We start from the raw sequence: 21,480 nt of genomic DNA, 5'->3' as shown, positions 1-21,480 counted from the left end.
AACTATAGAAACTACTAGTTAGTTGTTTACTCAATAAATCATTTTATAGCTATGAATCTGTATAAGGCTCTTTGGCAGGCAACGAGAGGCTCAATATAAAGACCCACATTGGCAATGCAGGAGACCTAGGTTCCATCCCTGGGTCAGGGAGATTCCCTGGAGAAGGAAATGGCAACCCACTTGCCTAGAAAATTCCACTGACAGAGGAGCCTGGCAGGCTACAGTCCATGGAGTCACAAAGAGTTGGCCACGATTGAGTGACTAACACTTTATCACTTTCAATATGAGAGACCCACACGGGACCCTGATAGACTTTACCATCTAAGAGAGGACAAAAAATGAAACCAACTGAGCAATACAGCAAATCATTCAAGACGAAAAGTAAGTAACTGTACTGTATTTTGCAGATGAAGATGGTATAGATAGGAGGAAAAGTTACCGAGACAGCTAAAGATCTGAGGAGGTGCGGCAGGAGCTGGTATTTCTTAGTCCCTGCCATGCTTTCTGGTCACATGGCCAGGTCAGGTCAGGCTAGGAACAGAAATGTAAATTTCTAGTCTTTTGTCTCAAAAATATGACTGCTCATCAACCTATAGGTACAGCCCATGGGCTTCAGATTAGACAAATTATACAGCTGATGCTTTTTATTGGCAGATTCTGTATCTGTGAATTTGCCTCCCTACAAAAATGTGTGACACCAGAATCAATACAGCGCTTTCGTGGTCCCTCCTGGACAAGGGCAGAGCCCCGAAAAAGTTGGGAGGACTGGTGTATGCCTCCTAGCAAGGGAATCAAAAAGCTAGCCTCCACCTTCTTCTTTCAACTCTCAGATGGTACACAAGTGCCCTTCTCACAGAGTACAGTGAAGGCTACCATGAAGGCTAGTTCTTCTGTTGAAAAAGGCCTCCTCGCCTAGTTGGTGGTATAGTGGTGAACATAGCTGCCTTCCAAGCAGTAGACCTGGGTTCAATCCCCAGCCAACGCAGCAGGCTGATCTTTGGGGCTTAAATGGCAACCCACGCCAGTGTTCTTGCCTGGAGAATCCCAGGGATGGGGGAGCCTGGTGGGCTGCCGTCTATGGGGTCGCACAGAGTCGGACACGACTGAATTGATTTAGCAGCAGCAGGTGGCGCTAGTGGTAAGAACCCACCTGCCAATGCAGGAGACTAAGAGATCTTCCCTGGGTTGGGAAGATCCCCTGGAGAAGCGCATGGCAACCCACTGCAGTATTCTTGCCTGGAGAATCCCATGGACAGAGGAGCCTAACGAGCTAAGGTCCACAGGGTCGCAAAGAGTCTGACACAACTGAAGGGACTTAGCACGCATGCTCGCAGGCACCAAGCCTAGTGCTGAAGAGCCAAGGGGTATCCTAAGTGCCTGAAGGCTGTCTGTGCCTTAGGGAGAAATGCACATATTGAATAAGCTTCAGAAGTTCTGTTCAAGTTTCCTAAGTTAAATAAGCTTAATAGTGCTGTGGGCTGGGAGTGTTCAATATTGGTGAGTGAACAGTATGTATTAAATGAAACAGAAACACACATCAAACAAAGTTATATACTAATAAGTTGACAAAAAATATTGAGTCCAGAGTTCAGAGGAACCTACCACTGTATTTACCAGAAGCAAGGATCGCTTATTGTAAAGCTCCCTTCCTTCCCCTCTTCAGGGCATTGGGCCCCTGTGCTTGCAAGCCCATGGATCTTGCCATCGGTCGGCAACGGCATTCACAAGAAACTGTCCCATAAACACACACACAAACACCCTTTCATCTCCGGTATTCTGACACCAAGCGTCAACAGTGGTACTTTCTTCGCCTAGGATATTGATTCCTAATCATTTCTTTTTGTTGATGATTGATACCCTTTTCCTTGATTTAAACGTACACGTAATTTTAGCCCACATGCTCCGTTGGCATAAAGTCCAGAGCCACCGGACCACTTGAGTGTGTAAGGGCCACTGTTTAATAATTTCTCAATATTCAAGTCTGTGAACCGGCAGACGATTCTGACGATTGAGACCTCGGTTGATTGGACCTCGGTGATATCCAAAAGAAAAAAATGCTTTTATGTTTGTGGATTATTTCAATGAACTATATAGAAAGTGGGTATCAATAAATGTATTTACAAAAAAAAAAAAAAAAAGAGAGAAAATTGAAGGCAGCGCGGACCTCAAGCCGGCTTCAGACATCGCTGGGCGGAGCAGGCTCCCTGAGCCCGGAGAGCGCGCCCCCGGCCGGATGCCCGAATCGGCCGGCAGGTGGCGCCCAGCGGTGGGCTGCAGCCCCGCGAGGTCTGGGCCAGGTAGACTGGAAGGGGCGGAGGTAACTGGGAGCGGGCAGCGGAGGCCGCCCCGCGGCCCCCACCCGCTCCACGCCGCGCTCGCTGCACGCGTGCGGGGAGAGGACGCGGCCAGCTGCGTTCCGAGATCCGGCACCGCCGCTGCTTCTCCGCCAGGCGCCGGGCGTCCCCGCCACTCTCAATCCGAAGTCGGCCACTATGGAGGCGCAGGCTCGAGGTGAGTGGTCGCCGATCGCCCCGAGGGTCAGGCCCTAGGGCTCCCAAAGGCCCTTTCTCCTCATCACCTAACTTTGCTCCCCGGCCGAGCGGATGGGTGACCTCACCCCGCGTGTCCACCACTCTACTCCTCCCCGCGCCTGCGGGACAATTCCTGCTCCCCCAGACTCAGGATGTGCTGTGGGCTGGGGACCAGTGGAGAGGACCCTCGACAGGAAACGCGCCCCGGGATTGCTCGACTTCTTTCCCAGCCAGTCGCGCTCGCGCTTCCCACACCCCGCGGGCGCCCGCAGGACCTGTTGGGCAGGGTCCGGAGAACGCCTTTCGTCCGCTTCTCCTCGCGGGGAGTGGGGAGAGGCCGCGACGACTCCTGCCGTACACGGTGGGCTCGCGTCCTGCACCTCCCGAATCCCGAGCTGAGCGCAGCGCGCGCCGAGGTGCTGGCTCCGCGGAGACCCTTGGTCTCCCGGACACCCGAGGGGTTTGCAGCGCGGGCACCTGCCTTCCGAGGCCGGGGAGTGCGTTACCCGCCCGCTGATTTTCGCAGCTCGACGCGAGCGTCCCGGTTTCCTTCGGTCGGGGGGCGACCTCTGCCTCCCTTGGCGCGCGGGGCCTTCGAGCCCGAGAGGGCTTCACCGAGGGCAGCCTGGTGTCTTGAGGTCGCCAGCAGGGAAGGGCTAGGGAATCCCGATGGAATCGTGCCAGAATGGAAGTAAATGGTATGTGTAAAGAAGCAGAGGTGGACGAATGTGGAGCGGGAGACTGGTGGGAAGTCTGACTCTATAGAGTCTCTCTTGGGAGCAATGCCGAGAAGGAATGAATTCGGTGTTCAGCCTTTTTCAGGCTTTAGAACAATCATCACCACCTTTCTTTCACGGGAAATTCTATGTAGGCTTTTAAATCAAATAAGAGCCCCGTTTAAAAAAATTAAAAAACGAAGAGTTTCATGACCCTATGTGTTCCCCTTTTAGGGGCTTGTGTCCTACATGAGAGCGACTTGGCAGATGCTGGGTCTGGAGTCACCCAACAGGTTTGGCTGCCAGGCTTACAATGGTCTGAACAGTACGAACTATCCTCATTCTTTCTATCAGCCAAGATCTTGTCCATAAAGCTGCTGCTTCCAGTATTTTTCCTCCACTATCTATCTAAATAGGAGAGGAGAATTCAACCAAGGCTGGGGAATTTTTGTATGTGTGCTGTGTGCTGAGTCGTGTTGGACCCTTTGCAACCCCATGAACTGTAGCCTACCAGGCTCCACTGTCCATGGAATTTTCCAGGCAAGATACTGGAGTGGGTTGCCATGCCCTCTTCCAGGGGAAATTTCCCAACTCAGGGATCAAACCTTCATGTCTTGTGTCTCCTGCACTGGCTGGCAGATTCTTTACCACTGTGCCTCCTGGGAAGCTCCTGGGGAGCTGCTTAGTCTAATTCAAAAGTTGAGATCAGGTTGGAGGCCTCCACTCCTAAACTGAAGCAGGTAGGGACAGCTGGAGCTTTCCAACCTGGTTTGACAATGAGAATTATTTGCAGTTTTAAATACAGGCCCTGGCCCATTCCGGATCCAGCAAACTGGAATCTCTGGGGCCTGGGCATGGGTATATTTGAAAGCTTCCCAAGTGAATCTGTTATTCAGTGAGGTTGGAGAGAAAAACTACAGCAGGTAGGAAACATTCATCAGATTGGACCCACTGGTGTTCCCGGTTTGCTTTACTTGTGAGATTTACTTTACAAACACTCCAGTGCTTTCCTTTGCCGAGCACTGTGCTACGAGGAACAAACATGGCCTGGATCCCTGCTCTGTGAAATTTGTAGTAGAGAAAGAGACGGATATTAACTTGAGAGTTACTTGATAACTAAACAGAAAAATTGCAACCATCTAAATGATAAGAAGAGGACCCCAGGGTAGTGAGAGCCTGAAGGAAGCTCCCACCCTAGTAAGGTAGTGAAGTTGCTCAGTCGTGTCCACCTCTCTGCAACCCCATGGACTGTAGCCTACCAGGCTCCTCCGTCCATGGGTTTTCCCAGGCAAGAATACTGGAGTGGGTCGCCAGTGAGAGCCTGAAGAAAGCTCCCAGCCCAGCAGGTGATAGTCAAACCAGCAGAGTTGGCTCACTGTGTCCCTGCTTCTCCTCTTTGTGCTTTACATGGGTTGACTCACGGCTTCACAGCAGTTCCATGAGCGAGGTAGTGTGGTCCTTCCCATTCTCCAGAAAGGAAACAAGCCAGATATGTTAATTCCTTATTACAACAAGTATATAATATTGCAGAGTGGATGCTGTAAAGGCCTATTCCCCACGGAAAGCCTACCACTTTCAGGAGAGAACCAAAACTGAAGTCCCTACCTGCTCGTCCTCTCTTTGGCCCCCTCTGCCTCTTTCCCCCTTCATGTGAAGCCCTCCCAGGAAGACTGTTAGGGTGATGGTCAGCCAGGGGGGCAAAAGTGAATAGAGTTGAGAAATACTTGGGAAGAAAAAAATGGTAACTTGGGTTGGCTGTGAAGGATGACTTTCAACTTTATAGTTTTACAATCTGGTGGGTGATATTTGCCCCTTAAATTCTCATCTTCCCCATTAAGTTCTCCATTTTCAGACTTTTTTTTTTTTTTTGGTCAGCAGACATATTAAGTTCTTTAAAAATGAAATGTTTCACAAAATGTTTATGGTTTTATTAAAGAGATCTTCTTTCTATTTGGTACATTTCTCTGGCTAAATAATTGCCTCTTAGATTCTAAGAGAGTCCTGTAGTTTCCTAAAGGCAAGCTTCTAACCTCAGCACTGTTTATTTTAGAGTTATCTAGAGTGGAGAAGGAAATGGCAACCCACTCCAATGTTCTTGCCTGGAGAATCCCAGGGATGGGGGAGCCTGGTGGGCTGCCATCTATGGGGTCACACAGAGTCGGACACGACTGAAGTGACTTAGCAGCAGAATGGGGATGGCTTCTCTTTCTGCCCCTTGATCTAGAGAAAAGCAAACATGAATGAAGTTAAGTGGTCAGTGCTATTGAGATATCCTCAGGTACTTTATAGTACCTCTTCCTGGAGGAGGGCGTGGGAACCCTCTCCAGTATTCTTGCCTGGAGAATCCCATGGACAGAGGAGCCTGGGGGCTTCCAGTCCCTGGGGTTGCAAAGAGTCGGACAGGACTGAAGCGTCTCAGCACACACTTTACAGTACAGATGCTATGGACTTCGTTTGCACACAAATCTCCATAAATGCAGTAGTGGGTCTTAGAAGTGAAATGCTGCTGTTAGGTTCTTTGACTTTGTAGAACAGATTACTTGCAACAGAACAAGAAGACATTCTGGGAAGTTGGCAGAAGGAAAAACACAGAAGTGGGGTTAGGAACAATTCCAGGAGGAGAGGCTAGGGAACTGTGTGCCATGAGAGGCCCAGAAGAGGCTGCTATTGCCAGTTGTTTTCCTGGTACTAGAGAATTTTGCTTTAATAAAGTTGATATGTTAGACAGAGAGTTTATTTTGGAATGTAGCATTTTCCTGAAATATTTGGCAGTCCTTTAAAGAAGATTCCTGATCTTTTGGAACCACCTTTCACATTTCATTACTCTAGAAATTAACTTTTTGTCTTTCCCAATGTCTTGAATGTTACAAGGAAAAATTTCACTTAATACTTGTATGTATTCAGATTAATAATTGTATTAGTGGCCTATGATTGCTGTAACTGTAGGGTAAGGGAGTTAGAGAAGGGGAGGTTTGGAAGAAGAATGAGACTAGCACTTTATAGAAACAGATCACCTTTAATGGGGCGAGAAGGGGCAGCAGTCAGATTAGTGAGCTGCTGCACTAACCCAAGAAAAGAGTAAGTATATATAGGCATATATGTGGAAAGCTACTGTCTTAAGGGGGCCTGTTCTTCTCCAAGGTTGTTCAGAGTAGTTCTGTCTTAAACGGCTGGGGCAAGGAATTCTGGATATTGGCCAGAGGCTGGACTGGCTGGGAGCTGGGCACAATCAACCTTAATGTCCTTTTTTTTTCCTTCTTTGTTTTACATAGAATGGTGGGGAGGACCTGGAGGGGAGTTTTAACTCCAGGTTATTTTGAGCCATGTAACTTTCCTTCAATAACAAATTACTACAAATATAGTGGCTTAAAACAACAGAAATGTATTCTCGCACAGTTCTGGAGGCTTGAAGTCCAAAATTACCACTGCTGGAGCAGGTTAGGATGTCAGCAAGGCTTCGATCTTTCTGGATGCTCTCAGAAATGCTTTTTCCTTGCCTCCTCCAACCACTGGCCACGTCTCTTCAGCCTCTGCCCTTGTGGTCCTGTTGCCTTCTCTTCTGTCAGATCTCCCTCTAAGAATATTTGTGATATTTCATTTGGAGCTCACCTGGAGAGTCTAAGATAATCTTCCCATCCCAAGATTCTTTTCCCATAAAAGGTGATATTTATAGGCCCCAGGGACCAGGACCTGATATATTTGGGGGCCAATATTCAGCCAATTATAGTTACTATCTTTTATATTCAGACATTCTATTCAGGAGGATTCTCAGAAGTCCATGAATGATTTAAAGTAATAAATGTCAGATTAAGCCTGTTTGCAGATTCCGTTAAAGTGAAATGTCATGTTTATCTTACGTTCCTCTTTGCTCACAGGACATTTGTTTGGACCTGTCTTGTTCCAGGAAGAAGTCAGGGCACTTTATGCAGAGAAATGAAACACAGGAAGATAATGTAAGTTAGATGAAAGAAAACAAACAGATAAGAACCAAAAATAAAGCAAAGAATGAGCTCTAGAAAAAATAAATACAGTTGTATCCTTTTTATTAATATTCCATGCAAACAAATTCTTGCTTTGTAAGCAAAGCATATTATTGTTTTTTGACAAAACAGTAAAATAATCCCTTCTCTCTCAAAGAGCAAGAGGTTAAGTCTCTTATATTGTAGGGATCCGATTACCCAAAGAAAAAGAAATCTGTTTTCCACATTTCAGGCGGTACAATCATAAACCTCAATCTATGGAAGCTAGGTATTATACCTTTTGATTTATGACTTTTAAAAATATTATGAAGCGTATTCTTACTGTCTTCAAAGCTACTTTCTACTGTTTTACTTTCCCTCTAAATAAAAATCTTAAAGTAGGTAGTGATGTACATATAAGATAAAGTCAATCATTTGTAACAAATCATATACTGTTAGGCTTCCCTGATGGCTCAGTGGTAGAGAATCCACCTGCCAGTGTAGGAGACACAAGCTTGATCCCTGGACTGGAAAGATACCCTGGAGAAGGAAATGGCAACCCAGTACTGGAAATGGTGCTCCAGTATTCTTGCTGGGAAATCCCATGGACAGAGGAGCCTGGCAGCCTACAGGTCCATTGGGTCACAAAAGAATCAGACACAACTTAACGATTAAACAGCAGCATGTACTGTTGTTGCAATTAAATTTTTTATAAAATGGAGTCACATGAATCATAGATATTATTTTGTTGTCGTTGTTGTTCAGTTGCTAAGTTGTGTCCAGCTCTTTGTGACCCCATGGACTGCAGCATGCCAGGTTCCTCTGTCCTCCACTGTCTCTAGGAGTTGGCTCAAATTTGTGTCCATTGAGATGGTGATGCTATCTAACCATCTCATCCTCTGCCACCCCCCTCTTCTTTTGCCTTCAGTCTTTTCTAGCATGAGGGTCTTTTCCAAGGAGTTGACTCTTCATATCAGGTGACCAAAGTATTGGAGCTTCAGCTTCAGCATCAGTCCTTCCAATGAATATTCAGGATTGATTTCCTTCAGGATTGACTGGTTTGATCTCTTTGCAGTCCAAGGGACTCTCAAGAGTTCTCTCCAGCACCACAGTTCAAAAGCATCAACTCTTTACTGCTCAGCCTTCTTTGTGGTCTAGCTTTATGGTTTTTATGGTCTAACTCTCATATCCATACATGACTGCTGAGAAAACCATAGCTTTGACTATATGGACTTTTATCAGCAAAGTGCTTTTTAACATGCTGTCTAGGTTTGTCATAGCTTTCCTTCCAAGGAGCAAATTTCTTTTAATTTCATGGCTGCAGTCACTGTCTGCAGCGATTTTGGAGCCCAGGAAGATAAAATCTGTCACTGTTTCCACTTTTTCCCCATCTATTTGCCATGAAGTGTTGGGACTGGAAACCATGATGTTAGTGTCAGCTTTTTCACTCTCCTCTTTCACCCTCATTAAGAGGCTGTTTATTTCCTGTTCGCTTTCTGCCATTAGAGTTGCTATCATCTGTATAGCTGGTGTTGTTGACATTTCTCACAGCAGTCTTGATTCCAGCTTGTGATTCATCCAGCTCAGCACACTAGAAGCTATTTTGAATTGCATTCCCTAATATATGCCTTGTTTTCTTAATACTTTTTGGCAGGCAGAATTTGAGAAGTTGCTTCAAAAAACTTAGAAGTATATGAGTCCATTTTTCTGGTTAATCATAAGATTTGGTGCTTGGTGTTAATATGTTGTCTCATGTATTCTTCACAATACAACCTCTGAACTAAATCTGCATTTTTATACTATGGAACTGAGACTGAGCAGACTTGCTTACTTCCTCTAATTTACCAGCCAATGTGTGTGCTGTGTGGCTTAGTCATGTCCGACTCTTTGTGACACCATGGACCATAGCCTGCCATGCTCCTCTGGGCATGAGATTTCCCAGGCAAGAATACTGGGGTGGGTTGCCATTTCCTTCTCCAGGGGATCTTCCCCAGCCACGGATCGAACTCATGTCTACTACATTATAAGCAGATTCTTTATCCTCTGAGCCACCAGCGAAGCCTCGGGAACTACGTAAATAATAAATAAGTACTTTAGCAACTATCCTTTAAAATATGTAAATCATCTATACTTAAAAACTGGGAATTGGAGAAAAGAGGGTGGCAGCCCCAGTTACCAGCCTGGCTTGCTTTCCATGTACGTGAATGTTCGTCATTGCTGCAGTTCTGGAATGTCCCCAGCAACACTTTGAAGCCGCTTCCTAAACTGACTCAGGATGCAGTTAAGAACACATGAAGGATGACCCTAAACTGTGGATTTTCAAGCTTGTCATTCTACTTGTCATTGAATGTTTATGAAATGAAGTGTAATTTATTTAAAATCTATGCATTAAATTAAGAATCATTATTAATGCACCAGGGAAGGCAGTAGAACATTTTAATGAATTTGAGTTGGCTAAAAGAAAGCTTTGGGTCCTCAAAGAAAGATGAATTTTAAATAGTTTCTCACAGTGTGAGTCGTTTATAAATGTTGCATTTTGAGGCAGAGCATGTGAAAGTCCCAGAATAAAACCACAAATCTCCAAGAATACCCCTTTATCACCAACCTATTACTTCTTCCTCAGAAGAGAAAAATCTGATGCTTGGCTACTTGTGCTATAGCCAAATGATATACCACATACCAAAAAATGGTGTCTATATGTTATATCTCATCTCCAGACTTATATCTCGTTATTTGCAGCTTACACAAATTATATTTTCTCTGACGTATATCTAAAACGCAGAATCCACCAAGCCCTTGGAAACTGCAAAATGCAATTTTCTTATAATTAGACACTTCTTTTGTCAATCAGTAGCAAGAGCAGCTTGTCAAGGATCCTGGAAACAGAACTGATTCATTCAGAAGAAAAGGATAACTATGGGGACAATGAGAGGGGTCTCCTCAGATTTCTCTCTTTCAGAGTCTCTGGCTGTTGGATATTTTTTGTTTGTTTTCCCCTGATTTCCGCCCCCTGTATGTGAACGAGCTGAGAGTAGTGATAATGAGAATAGTAAATAGTCTATAAATATTGCCAACATTTGGGATTTCAGAATTCATGTAGGATTCATTTCTACATGAAGACATCATGGAAAGATGGTTCCGTTACTTAAGAGTCGAGACAAGTCAGGAGGAAATTGAAGTCTTTGATCCTCACTATTCCTCTTTTGATACCCCCAGGATCCATCTTCTTGCTTTCTGCAAAGTTTATTTCAAATGATGGAAAGGTTCTTATAAGCACTCACCCATTTCTCCTAATTTACACATTCCATGAAGGACATTACTGACAAGGAAAATGTCTGTTTATTGTGGACTTACTGTGTGCCGGACCTGGTTCCAATTGTTTATATGAGATGTTCCGTCAGATTCCCAGAGCCCACCCTCAGTGACTCTGTACCTGAAAGAAGGAAGCTTATTCTGAGGATTAGGACTCGCATTTGTCCCTGTGACCATTAAGAGAATGTATAGAGGTAAGAACATACATGCAGAACTTTTTTGAAATATGATCTTGCTATTTTGGGAGGGGAGAGTGCTGAAGAATTGATGCTTTTGAACTGTGGTGTTGGAGAAGACCCTTGCGAGTCCCTTGGACTGCATGGAGATCCAACCAGTCCATCCTAAAGGAGACCAGTCCTGGGTGTTCATTGGAAGGACTGATGCTGAGACTGAAACTCCAATACTTTGGCCACCTCATGCGAAGAGTTGACTCACTGGAAAAGACCCTGATGCTGGGAGGGGTTGGGGGCAGGAGGAGAAAGGGACGACAGAGGATGAGATGGCTGGATGGCATCACTGACTCGATGGACGTGAGCCTGAGTGAACTCCAGGAGTTGGTGATGGACAGGGAGGCCTAGCGTGCTGCGATTCATGGGGTCGCAAAGAGTCGGACACGACTGAGCAACTGAACTGAACTGAACTGAACTGATCTGAACTGATCCACCAGCCAGAAGGCAGCCGGTTATTCCATGGCAGTGCTCAATGCATGTGCCTTACGGATTCTCTTCCATGCAGGAAAAGGGCTGAGCGGAGACCTTGGCCTCTCCTTTCCAGAAACGATTTTGACATCTGAGAGAAAAAGGCCCTTGTATTTACAAACAGAAAATCTAATACATTCGAAAAGCAAATCTTGTATTGGAAAAAAAAAAAGTGGGTTGAGTACGTAAAAAACAGGGAAAACACACATCTAAACAATGATTCATACATACATTTGAAAAGAATTGGAATCACAATATTACCTGCCCCCCTAATGACTTACATTCTTTGTTTACATTTTAAAAGATATTTTATTTTTGAATTGGAGGATAATCGCTTTACAATGTTGTGCTGGCTTCTGCCATACGACTATGCAGATAAGTCATAATCATGTACATATCCCCTCCTTCGTGAGCCTGCCTCCCCCTCTCCCATCCCACTCAACTCAAATTCTTTGATTATGTATGTTATGGGGTTGCTGACCTCCTTCATTAAGAGAATTGGGCAAATAATAGTGGTATTAGCACTAACATTTTTTTAATTCTTTTATTTAGTTTAAAATTTTTAAATTTATTTTTAATTGGAGGATAATTGCTTTCCAGTGTTGTGTTGGTTTCTGCCATACATCAACAGGAATCAGCCACAGATACATATGTGCCCTCTCTCTGAACCTACATATGAATCTCCCTCCCACCCCATCCCACCCCATCCCATCCCTCTAGGTTCTCACAGAGCACAGGATTGAGCTCCCTGCATCATACAGCAAATTTCCACTGGCTACCTCTTTTACATATGGTAATGGATATATTTCAAGGCTACTCTCTCAATTCATTCCACCCTCTCCTTCCCCCGCTGTGTCCGTTAATCTGTTCTCTGTGTCTGCGTCTCTACTGCTCTCGTCAGATAGGTTCATCAGGATCATTGTCCTAGATTCCATATATATGCATTAATATATGATATTTGGTTTTCTGATTTACTTCATTTTGTATCACAGGCTCTAGATTCATCCACCTCACTGGAACTGACTCAGATTTGTTCCTTTTTATGGCCGAGTAATATTCCATTGTATATATGTTCCATAACTTTTTTATCCATTCATCTGTCAATGGGCATCTAGGTTATTCTATCTCCTGCTTATTGTAAATAATGCTGCAGTGAACCTTGAGGTGTCTTTTAGAATTGTGGTTTTCCCAGGTTTTTGTCCAGTAGTGGGATTTCTGGGTCATATGGTAGTTTTATTCCTAATATATTTTTTAAAGAAATCTCCATACTATTCTCCATAATGGGTGTATGAATTTACATTCTCACCAACAGTGCAGGAGGGCTCCCTTTTCTCCACATCTCTCCAGCATTTATTGTTTGTAGATTTTTTTTTTATCATGGCTATTCTGACTGTTGTGAGATGATATATATCTCATTGTAGTTTTGATTTTCATTTATCTTATAATAAGCAATGTTGAGTATTTTTTTCAGGTGTTTATTAGCCGTCTGTATGTCTTCTTTGGAGAATCGTCTCTTTAGGTCTTCCTCCCATTGTTAGATTTTCTTGTTTGTTTTTCTGATATTGAGCTGCATGAAATGCTTTATTTTGGAGAGGAATCCTTTGTCAGTCGCTTCATTTGCAGTTACCTTCTCCCATTGTGAGGGTTGTCTTTTCACCTTGTTTATGGTTTCCTTTGCTGTGCAAAAGCTTTTAAGTTTAATTAGGTCTCATTTGTTTATTTTTTTCATTTATTTCCATTACTGTAGGAGGTGGGTCATAGAGGATCTTGCTATGATTTATGTAAAAGAGTTTTTTGTCTATGTTTTCCCTGTACGAGTTTTATAGTTTCTGGTCTTATATTTAGGTCTTTAATCCACTTTGAGTTTATCTTTGTGTATGGTGTTAGGGAGTGTTCTAATTTCATTCTTTCACACATAGCTGTCCAGTTTTCCCAGCACTACTTATTAAAGAGACTGTCTTTTCCTCACAGTCTATTCTTGCCTCTTTCGTCAAAGATGAGGTGCCCATAGGTGCGCGGGTGCATCTCTGGGCTTTCTCTCTTGTTCCATTGGCCTGTATTTCTGTTTTTGTGCCAGTACCACACTATCTTGATGACCTACTGGCCTCACTTGGCACAGTCGCTCAGTCCCTCCTCCCTGGAGCTCTTCGTTCTCTTGGTTTCCAGGATGCTAAGTGCTTTCCCCCAACTCCTTCATAAGCCCTGCCTCAGTCGCCTTTCTTTCTGTCTGCACTCATTCTCTTGGTGAGCTTCTCACACTTTTAAAACTAACCATCTGAAAACTAACAACTCCCGCATGTGTTTTCCCAGCCTGGACCTGGCCCCTCACCTTCAGCCTGTTCACTTGCTGTCTCTACATGAATGCCTAATAAGCATCTTGAACTTAATGTGTCTGACATTGAATTTCTGATCTTCTTTCCTGGAAATAACCCTAGAATCCCAGTATCTCCCAAAGTTATCCGCATCTCAGCTAACAACACCATTTCAACCACAGTAGCCCCAAACCTATCGTTGGAAAGGCCCCATCATAGCCCATTTCCAGTCTGTCATGCTAGCTCTACTTTCAAAAATATGAAAATGTGTGTGTTAGTTGCTCAGTCATTGCCAACTCTTTGTGACCCCATGCACTGTAGCCTGCCAGGCTTCTCTGTCCATGGGATTTCCCAGGCAAAAATACTGGAGTGGGTTGCCATTTCCTCTTCTGGGGTGGAGGGGGGGTCTTCCCAACCTAGGGATCGAACCCAGGTCTCCTGTATTGCAGGCAGATTCTTTACCATCTGAGCTACCAGAGAATCCCCCTTTCAAAATATGCCTAGAGTCAAACGACTTGCACCCTCTCTGCACCTCCCAGACGATGGTCTGGGCCACCATCATCTCTCACTGACTCTCTGCTGGAGTTTCCTAACTGGTCTCCCTGCTTTGGCCCTGGCCTGTCTTCAGGTTGTTCCTCCACATGGTGCGGAGAGTGACCCTCTCAAAACATGTGGCACCATGCCACTCGTCCCTTCAGGACTCGGCAGTCAGCTCTCCTTTCGCTCAGGATAAAGGGCGGGGTCCTTGCTGTGGCCACGAGGCTGCGCCATGATCGGTCCCCCTTCTTCCTCGTTTCCTCCCTGCCCTCATCTCCTAACGGACGCCCTCTGAGTTCCCCCGGCTGCCTCCTCACAGCCTTTCCACTCACTGAGTCTCCTGCCTCAGAAACTCTCCCTCGGCTGCCTCCCTGGCTCGTGTCCTCATCCTCGTTTCCAGTCGGGGTCACCCTTCGTCCTGGCAGCCGGGCCCTGTTGCGAGGAGACAGTTCTCCATCAGTCTCTCGAGTTTCCGCACGGCTGGTCTTGGGAGCAAAGGCATTCACAGCTGATTCCCCCTGGACTGTCTTTGCAGGGAGGTTTTGCATAGCAGGCCACCTTGGAAGACAGAGACCGCCTCCCTTAGGGGTAGGTAGGTTTATCGTCCGAGATAATAAAGATCAGGACTCCAGCAAGACCCGATGTCTGCAGATCTGTTTAAAATCAGAGCATCCTAATCTCGGTGTTGCTCTCAGAAACTCATCCCACTGTGTAATCAGACAACACCTGGCCCTCAGCGTGTCACCCTGCCAGAATTAGGGCTCAGGGAACCGGTGCAATGATGTTACCATGGCTACTGCTATCACTGTGAGTAATAAATTCTCTCTGTTCTGTGACCCAGGAGTCGGGTGTTTTCTGCCAGCATCTCCGAAGCTGGCAGGCTAATTTGTTTGTTCGCCAAGTGGGGCGAAATCCAACCCTTCACAATTCTTGACACCCGTCCTGAGCCATTAACTTCAGACGGCCCTGTTTTAGGCTTCCTCTAGCTGCGCCTTGTCCAGAGTGAGCAGTCTGTAAGCCCACCTAGAACCTGTGTCTCTTCTCCTAGGCTGTCCTCGGGGTCCCCAGGACTCCAGAACGCTCTGCATAAACAGCCCTCAGTGGGCTGCCAGGCTCACGTGTCCCTTCGCGGGTGGACCATGTTGCCAGCGTGAACAGTCTTCATCCTGAGCTATGACAGAGCTGACTGCTCTTAGAGGTGGCAGTGGTGTACGGGCAATGTACTGCTTGTCAAAGTGTGATCCCTTGACCAGCCTCATTAGCTTCACCTGGGAACTTGTTAGAAATGCATATCCTTAAAGCCCCACTCTGGGCTTCCCAGGTGGTGCTAGTGGTAAAGAACCCGCCTGCCAGTGTAGGAGACATGAGATGAGAGTTCAGTCCCTGGGTTGGGAAGGTCCCCTGGAGGAGGGCATAGCAATCCACTCCAGTATTCTTGCCTGGAGAATCCCATGGACAGAGGAGCCTGGCGGGCTACAGTCCATGGGGTCACACAGAGCTGGACACGACTGAAGCTGCTTAGCATGCATGCACGCGAGCCCTATTTCTAGACCGACTGAAACAGAGCCTTTGGAGACGAGCCATCTCTGTCTCCAGTGCCCTTCCAATGATTCTGATGCACACTCTGCTTGAAACTTCCGATATAAACTCACCGGGCTGGGTTTCTGCATGCACGTGTATGGGAGCCCCTACTTGTTCTCATGGTGGACAGACCCCAGGGTGACCCCAGTGAGGAATAATTTCTTGTTTGCATACCCCTGTGTGATCCCTCCGCCTGGATTTCAGGTCTGTTTGCTCACCTCTTGCTCGAGAGGTTGGGTCAAATGTCCTTTGAGCTCCTGACTAGCTTGTTCCTGAAAGTCTCATTAAAATTCTTTATCACATGTTGCTTTTTAAATATAAAAGTATGTATACATGTATGTACCAGATGTCCCAGGTGGTGCTAGCAGTAAAGAACCCAGCTGTCAATGCAGGAGACATAAGAAACTCAGGTTTGGTCCCTGGTTCACGAAAACCCCTGGAGGAGGGCATGGCAACCCACTCCAGTATTTTTGCCTGGAGAATCCCATGGATAGAGGAGCCTGGCAGGCTGCAGTCCACAGGATTGTAAAGAGTTGGGCATGTTTGAAGCGACTTAGCATGTATGCGTGTGTGTGTGTGTGTGTGTGTGTGTTTATAATGCTGCTGTTCCTATATATATATATATATATATACAAAACTATAAAGCAGCAATAATGGAACTATGCTTGTTTCCATTTCTATGTGGAAAGCTGCTGCTGCTAAGTCGCTTCAGTCGTGTCTGACTCTGTGCAACCCCATAGACAGCAGCTCACCAGGCTTCCCCCGTCCCTGGGATTCTCCAGGCAAGAATACTGGAGTGGGTTGTCATTTCCTTCTCCAATGCATGAAAGTGAAAAGTGAAAGTGAAGTCGCTCAGTTATGTCCAACTCCTAGCGACCCCATGGACTGCAGCCTACCAGGCTCCTCCATCCATGGGATTTTCCAGGCAAGAGTACTGGAGTGGGTTGCCATTGCCTTCTCCGAAGTTTGCAGCCAAATTAGACATTTTCTTTTCCTAACGTAATTCCTAAAATTTAAGTCTGGATGCTGGTCCTTTGCATTTAGAGAATGACTGTACACCCACATAAGCTGTTTCTCTAGGCTGAGGATATGAGTGTATCATGTGGGGAGAAGTCAGGAGGAAGAAATAGAAGAAAAAAAAGAAAGAGGTTCTGGCATATAAAGGGACTCCAGCCTAGTGGTGGGAACACAGATGTTGTCTCATAGAATTGAATTCATGAACTGAATTGAGTTCAGTTACTTTTTGGATGTGTGACGTTTAACTGAAGTCTCAGCTTTCTCATCTGAAAAATGGTGAGAGTGGGGGGTTTGGTGATGACTGAGACAATGCCCATGAGGCACTTAGGACAGTGCTTGGGTACTATTCCAGTAATGAAAAGGAAATGTGAGATTTATTTATTAAACCAAAGTCCTTTCTTATGAGCTTACCGCCCTATTTTTGTCATAGCAGTTAGGTGTCAAGCTACTATCTTTAATGCATTCTTTTATCAGAAAATTCTTTGGATTTTGTACACCACCTACCATGTGATTAAAAATAGCTCTCTGGAGCTAAGGAAAGATGAGTAGGTTGAAGATAGAAATAAATATATAAGTTGCTGGAATTTGGACATCTGGCCTGCATGCAGAGTTCTTTTCTGGAGTGTAAATTTTACCTAGTAAAACACACTGCAATTTTGCTAACAAGAGGGTATTTTAAATGATTGCTCCTTTGGTCCTTCTTGGATCAAAACTTAGAGATAGGCAGACATACAAAGTCGTGTTCGTCATTTGGACACATTTTGAGGATGTGAGTGCTCAGTTGCTCAGTCGTGTCTGACTCTTTGTGACCCCAGGGACCCACCAGGCTCCTCTGTCCATTTCCCAGACAAGAATACTGGAGTGGGTTTCTGTTTCCTACTCCAGGGGATCTTCCTGACCCAGGGATTAAAGCAGCGTCTCTTGTGTCTCCTGCGTTGGCAGGTGGATTCTTTACCACGAGCGCTGCTTGGGAAGCCCTTCTGAGGATGAATGAGTTAAATTCTTTGCTTCCATTTCCGCTGCTTCTCTCATGATAATTTCATAGATCATCGGAGGCGGGGGAGTGCTGGCAGTGCTTATCTTTTCAGATGGCAGATCTTATTTCTGGCCTTTTGTGGTTTGGATGTTGATTATTACAGTGCAGCCTTGCTGAAGCAGTGCGGAGCCCATGGAGCAAGGTGTGTGTTCGGGTGGCAGGCCTTTGAACATCCTGGTGTCTGTTGCTTAGCAGCACACTTGCGATTTCCAAGTATTCTGAAAAGCACCTAATGACAAATGTAGGTTTCTGCTCTTGCTATTTCAGAGGTTTCAAAACATAAGGCACAAATGAAAACTACATATATATGTGTATATATATATGTATGTGCTGTGCGAAGTCACTTCAGTCATGTCCGACTCCTTGTGACCCTATGGGCCATAGCCCTTCAGGCTCCTCTGTCCATGGGATTCTCCAGGCAGGAATACTGGAGTGGGTTGCCTTGCCTCCTCCAAGGAGTCTTAGATGCATATATATTTTAGGTATATATATATATATATATATATATATACATATCTATATACACACACCCATCCCAATCTATTTCCTTTATTCTGCCTTCTTTTTCTTCATAGCACTATCCATTTTATATTATGCATAACTATTTGCCTTCGTTTTCTCTCAACTATTATTTAAACTCCTTGAGGGCAGGGAACTTTGTCTTCTTTATTTTCATATCCCCAGTGTCTGGAACAATGACTAGTCCATGGAAAACACTCTGAAAATACTTGTGGAGGAAACAAAAATGAAGGAGTGAATAGTACTGAGTGGATAACATCTTATCTAACCCCAGCAGGGTGTAACAGGGGATGACCATGTCAATTTTTATAAGAAATGGCTAATTTTTTTAAAAAAAATTTTTATTGTAACTTCTCATCAAATCTTTCTAAACTAAAGAAGCGCTAGTAAGAGCGATGGGCTTCCCCGGTGGCTCAGCAGTCAAGAATCTGCCTGAAATGCAGGAGATGTAGGAGACACGGGTTCAATCCCTAAGTCAGAAAGATCCCCTGGAGGAGGGCATGGCAACCCGCTCTTAGCATTCTTGCCTAGAGAATCCCATGGACAGAGGAGCCTGGTGGGCTGCAGTCCCTAGGGTTGCACAGAGTCGGACATGACGGAAGAAGCTTAGCACACACACATGCAGTAAGAGTGATGGTAAGAATTCTCAGTGTTCTTTCTCTGTCATGATTACCTGCAACACTGAAGTACCAAAGATGACTTTAAGCTTAGGAGCTGAGGGATGGCGATATAAAAATAAAAGCTGGGGAAGAACTAAGTTGCCCCTCTTAAGGAAAGGAGAGTGAGAGGACTCTGGAGAGGGGGAGGGGGAAATACAGGAAGGAGGGAAGGAAGGACCCCCAAAGAGTGAGCCTTGGAGAGAGAAAAGGAAATACAGCGGGACACAAGAAGAGATGCCTGGAGGCTGATGAGAGAAACTTAGGACAAGAGGTGCTTCTAATGGCGCTTTCCCGGGAAATGAGGTCAATCACCTCCTAGTTTTCCCCGTGATATCTTGATTCAATGAAGAATTTCTTTTTTAAAATGGAGTTTTGTTGGTAAGACAGCTCAAAAGAAAAGAGGTCACTGGACACCTGATATATATTTGACAAGCAACGAAATAGATACTAGGTTTCTCCCGGTCTCCATTAAGCCGCTATTGAACAGATACGTAATAGACTTCAGGATGAGCTGTGCAGATGAACCGTGTGCCCTGGGTTCCCAGGTTTTCCTGGCTGTCCTGGTGCAGAGTCCAAGAAGGCAAAGGAGGGACCAGAAAGAGAGACTGTAACCCACTCTCTTGAGGATGCTTTATTCGAGCAGCTGATTTTCAGTGCCGTGGGAAACCCTGCATCAGCAATACTTCATCATGCTGTTTTACCTGGACAAATGAAAGTCTCATTCATAGAAATAAAAGCTACCGGAATTTGGTAGCATTTTCTCCTGTAATGTGCAGGTGGCCTGATCTGCTTGCTCTTTTGTAGAGATTTACGAGAAGGTATGTCCTTATTCTTACATCCACTCTTCTGCTTGTTGCAAGAAGTTACTGAATTAAACTTGAAAAGCACTTATTTCCTTCCCTGAATGAGCCACCTCCCTCAGGTCTCTGCTGATGGCCTGTGAAGCTTTGAAATATTGATGTCTATGCATCCATTTTCCTCCCAATTTCACTGACCTTTCATTGGAGAGTATTTTTAGCTTTGTTGAAAATTTAGGGCAAATTCTGATTTCTGAGGGCATCTCTTATAGGTGGGTATTCTTTCAGTTTCATAAAACTCAAGATGTATTCTGTAAAATGAATATTTGACTCAGGGTTAGCCTTTATACTAATAAAGTTGTACACTATGAAGTAAATTTAAAATAAGCTCCCAAGGAATGACTGTGTAACGTAAAAGCATTTTTTTTTTTTTGTAAAATCTAATCTTAATACAAATAGATGTAATCATTTTGATAATCAAATATTTGTTGAGGCCGTATGTAAATACTACTATTGTGCTGTTAAAATGTCTCAAATACTACTATTGTGCTGTTAAAATGTCTCTGACTTCCTAGCAAATACAGTAAATGCTGCTGCTAACACATTAGCTTTTTGAGCTGTGAGCTGTGTTTATCCACACACCAGTGAAGGGTTCTCTCGACTGTGCTAGATGGCATGCTCACCATTGGACATTTTTCTGTGTCTCCATTTCCCAAGCCCACTTTCTAGATTCCCAGGTTTTGTCCACCTGGAATCCTGGTTCCTTTCATATTGACTTGACAGATCCCATCCAACTGCTAATGAACTTCTGATTTTCTCCCTGGAGTTAATCCCTGTCTTTTCCCAACTTCCATGGCACTTTGAATCTGTTGTGTCCTTAAGGAACAGCACCATCACCAAGAACTGGGAGAAGTTCATTAGTAATCTCATACAGTCTCATTTTGCAGATGAAAACACTCCAAGATCTGGGCTGGGGGTGGGTCGTTGGCTCAGGCTGGTTTCTTTTACATAGGTTTTCTTCCTGCCTCGCGGCCCTGTGATCCTGTCGTGTGTGTGCCTTCTCCCTTCTGAATCACGCTGTGATTTGTTCTTGTGCCCTGTTGAAAAGACTATTTGGAAGTGTTTGTTTTTTTTTTAAACAGTTAACATTTTATTCATTGCAATCAGATTCAGAATATTTACATTCTTAAATTCAGCTTGCAAATCTTATCCTATTTATAAAATGAGCAAATGCTAATAATTACTGTTAAAGGAACTTTGAATAGTATGATATTAAAATAGTCTGATATTAACCAATATATACATGTAGCTGATATAGTCAATTTCACGTTTGAGTACTTCAGTTTTTCCAGTTGACTATCCTGCCCAATTACTTAAATCTTGTAAATCTAGAAATTAAATATATAAATATAGTAAATCTAAAATTCTCTTAAATGTTCTAATGTTACTTACAAATTTAGTAAGATTTCTACTTTAAAATCACATTTAAATCAATGACCTAATTAAATGTTTAAAATTGTAATTATAAACCTGATAGTTTCTCAAAAGATGAAACTCTCTCAACCGTAATATGAAATTCCAAATATTCAGATGCCTTCCCACAAGTTTGCCAGTTCTGTGGTCTTACTCATTTCTTCATGCGGCAGTTACCTGAAATATACATGTGTCAAGGCATTGTTCTAAACTCCAGAAAAAAATAAGCAAACAAAAAGAAAATTTCTGCCCTCAGGAAATTTCTTCCCCCTATTTGAGGGAAGAAAGTGAAAGTCGCTCAGTCGTGTCCAACTCTTTGTGAGCCCATGGACT

The 21,480-nt window shown here is 44.5% G+C and overlaps 1 protein-coding gene and 1 non-coding gene across 5 annotated transcripts in view; both read left to right on the top strand.

The window, feature by feature from the left end:
- The first annotated feature begins 910 nt into the window (after nucleotides 1-910).
- On the top strand, nucleotides 911-985 carry TRNAG-UCC (transfer RNA glycine (anticodon UCC)). The gene has a single exon. It is a non-coding gene; the product is annotated as a tRNA-Gly (tRNA).
- A 1,386-nt stretch (nucleotides 986-2,371) lies between these two features.
- Nucleotides 2,372-21,480, top strand: part of TPD52L1 (TPD52 like 1) — a 94,412-nt gene continuing 75,303 nt past the window's right edge. For all 4 annotated transcript variants that reach the window (XM_012182483.4, XM_027972330.2, XM_027972329.2 and 1 more), the window contains exon 1: nucleotides 2,372-2,511. In XM_012182483.4, coding sequence (XP_012037873.1) covers nucleotides 2,493-2,511 — 19 coding nt within the window. In that variant the 5' untranslated portion in view covers nucleotides 2,372-2,492. The remainder of the gene's footprint in view (nucleotides 2,512-21,480) is intronic.

Source organism: Ovis aries, chromosome 8, assembly GCF_016772045.2.
Source record: "Ovis aries strain OAR_USU_Benz2616 breed Rambouillet chromosome 8, ARS-UI_Ramb_v3.0, whole genome shotgun sequence".
Taxonomy (NCBI): domain Eukaryota; kingdom Metazoa; phylum Chordata; class Mammalia; order Artiodactyla; family Bovidae; genus Ovis; species Ovis aries.
The sequence above is the reverse complement of the archived record's forward strand: the minus strand, read 5'-3'. Positions and strand labels throughout refer to the sequence as shown.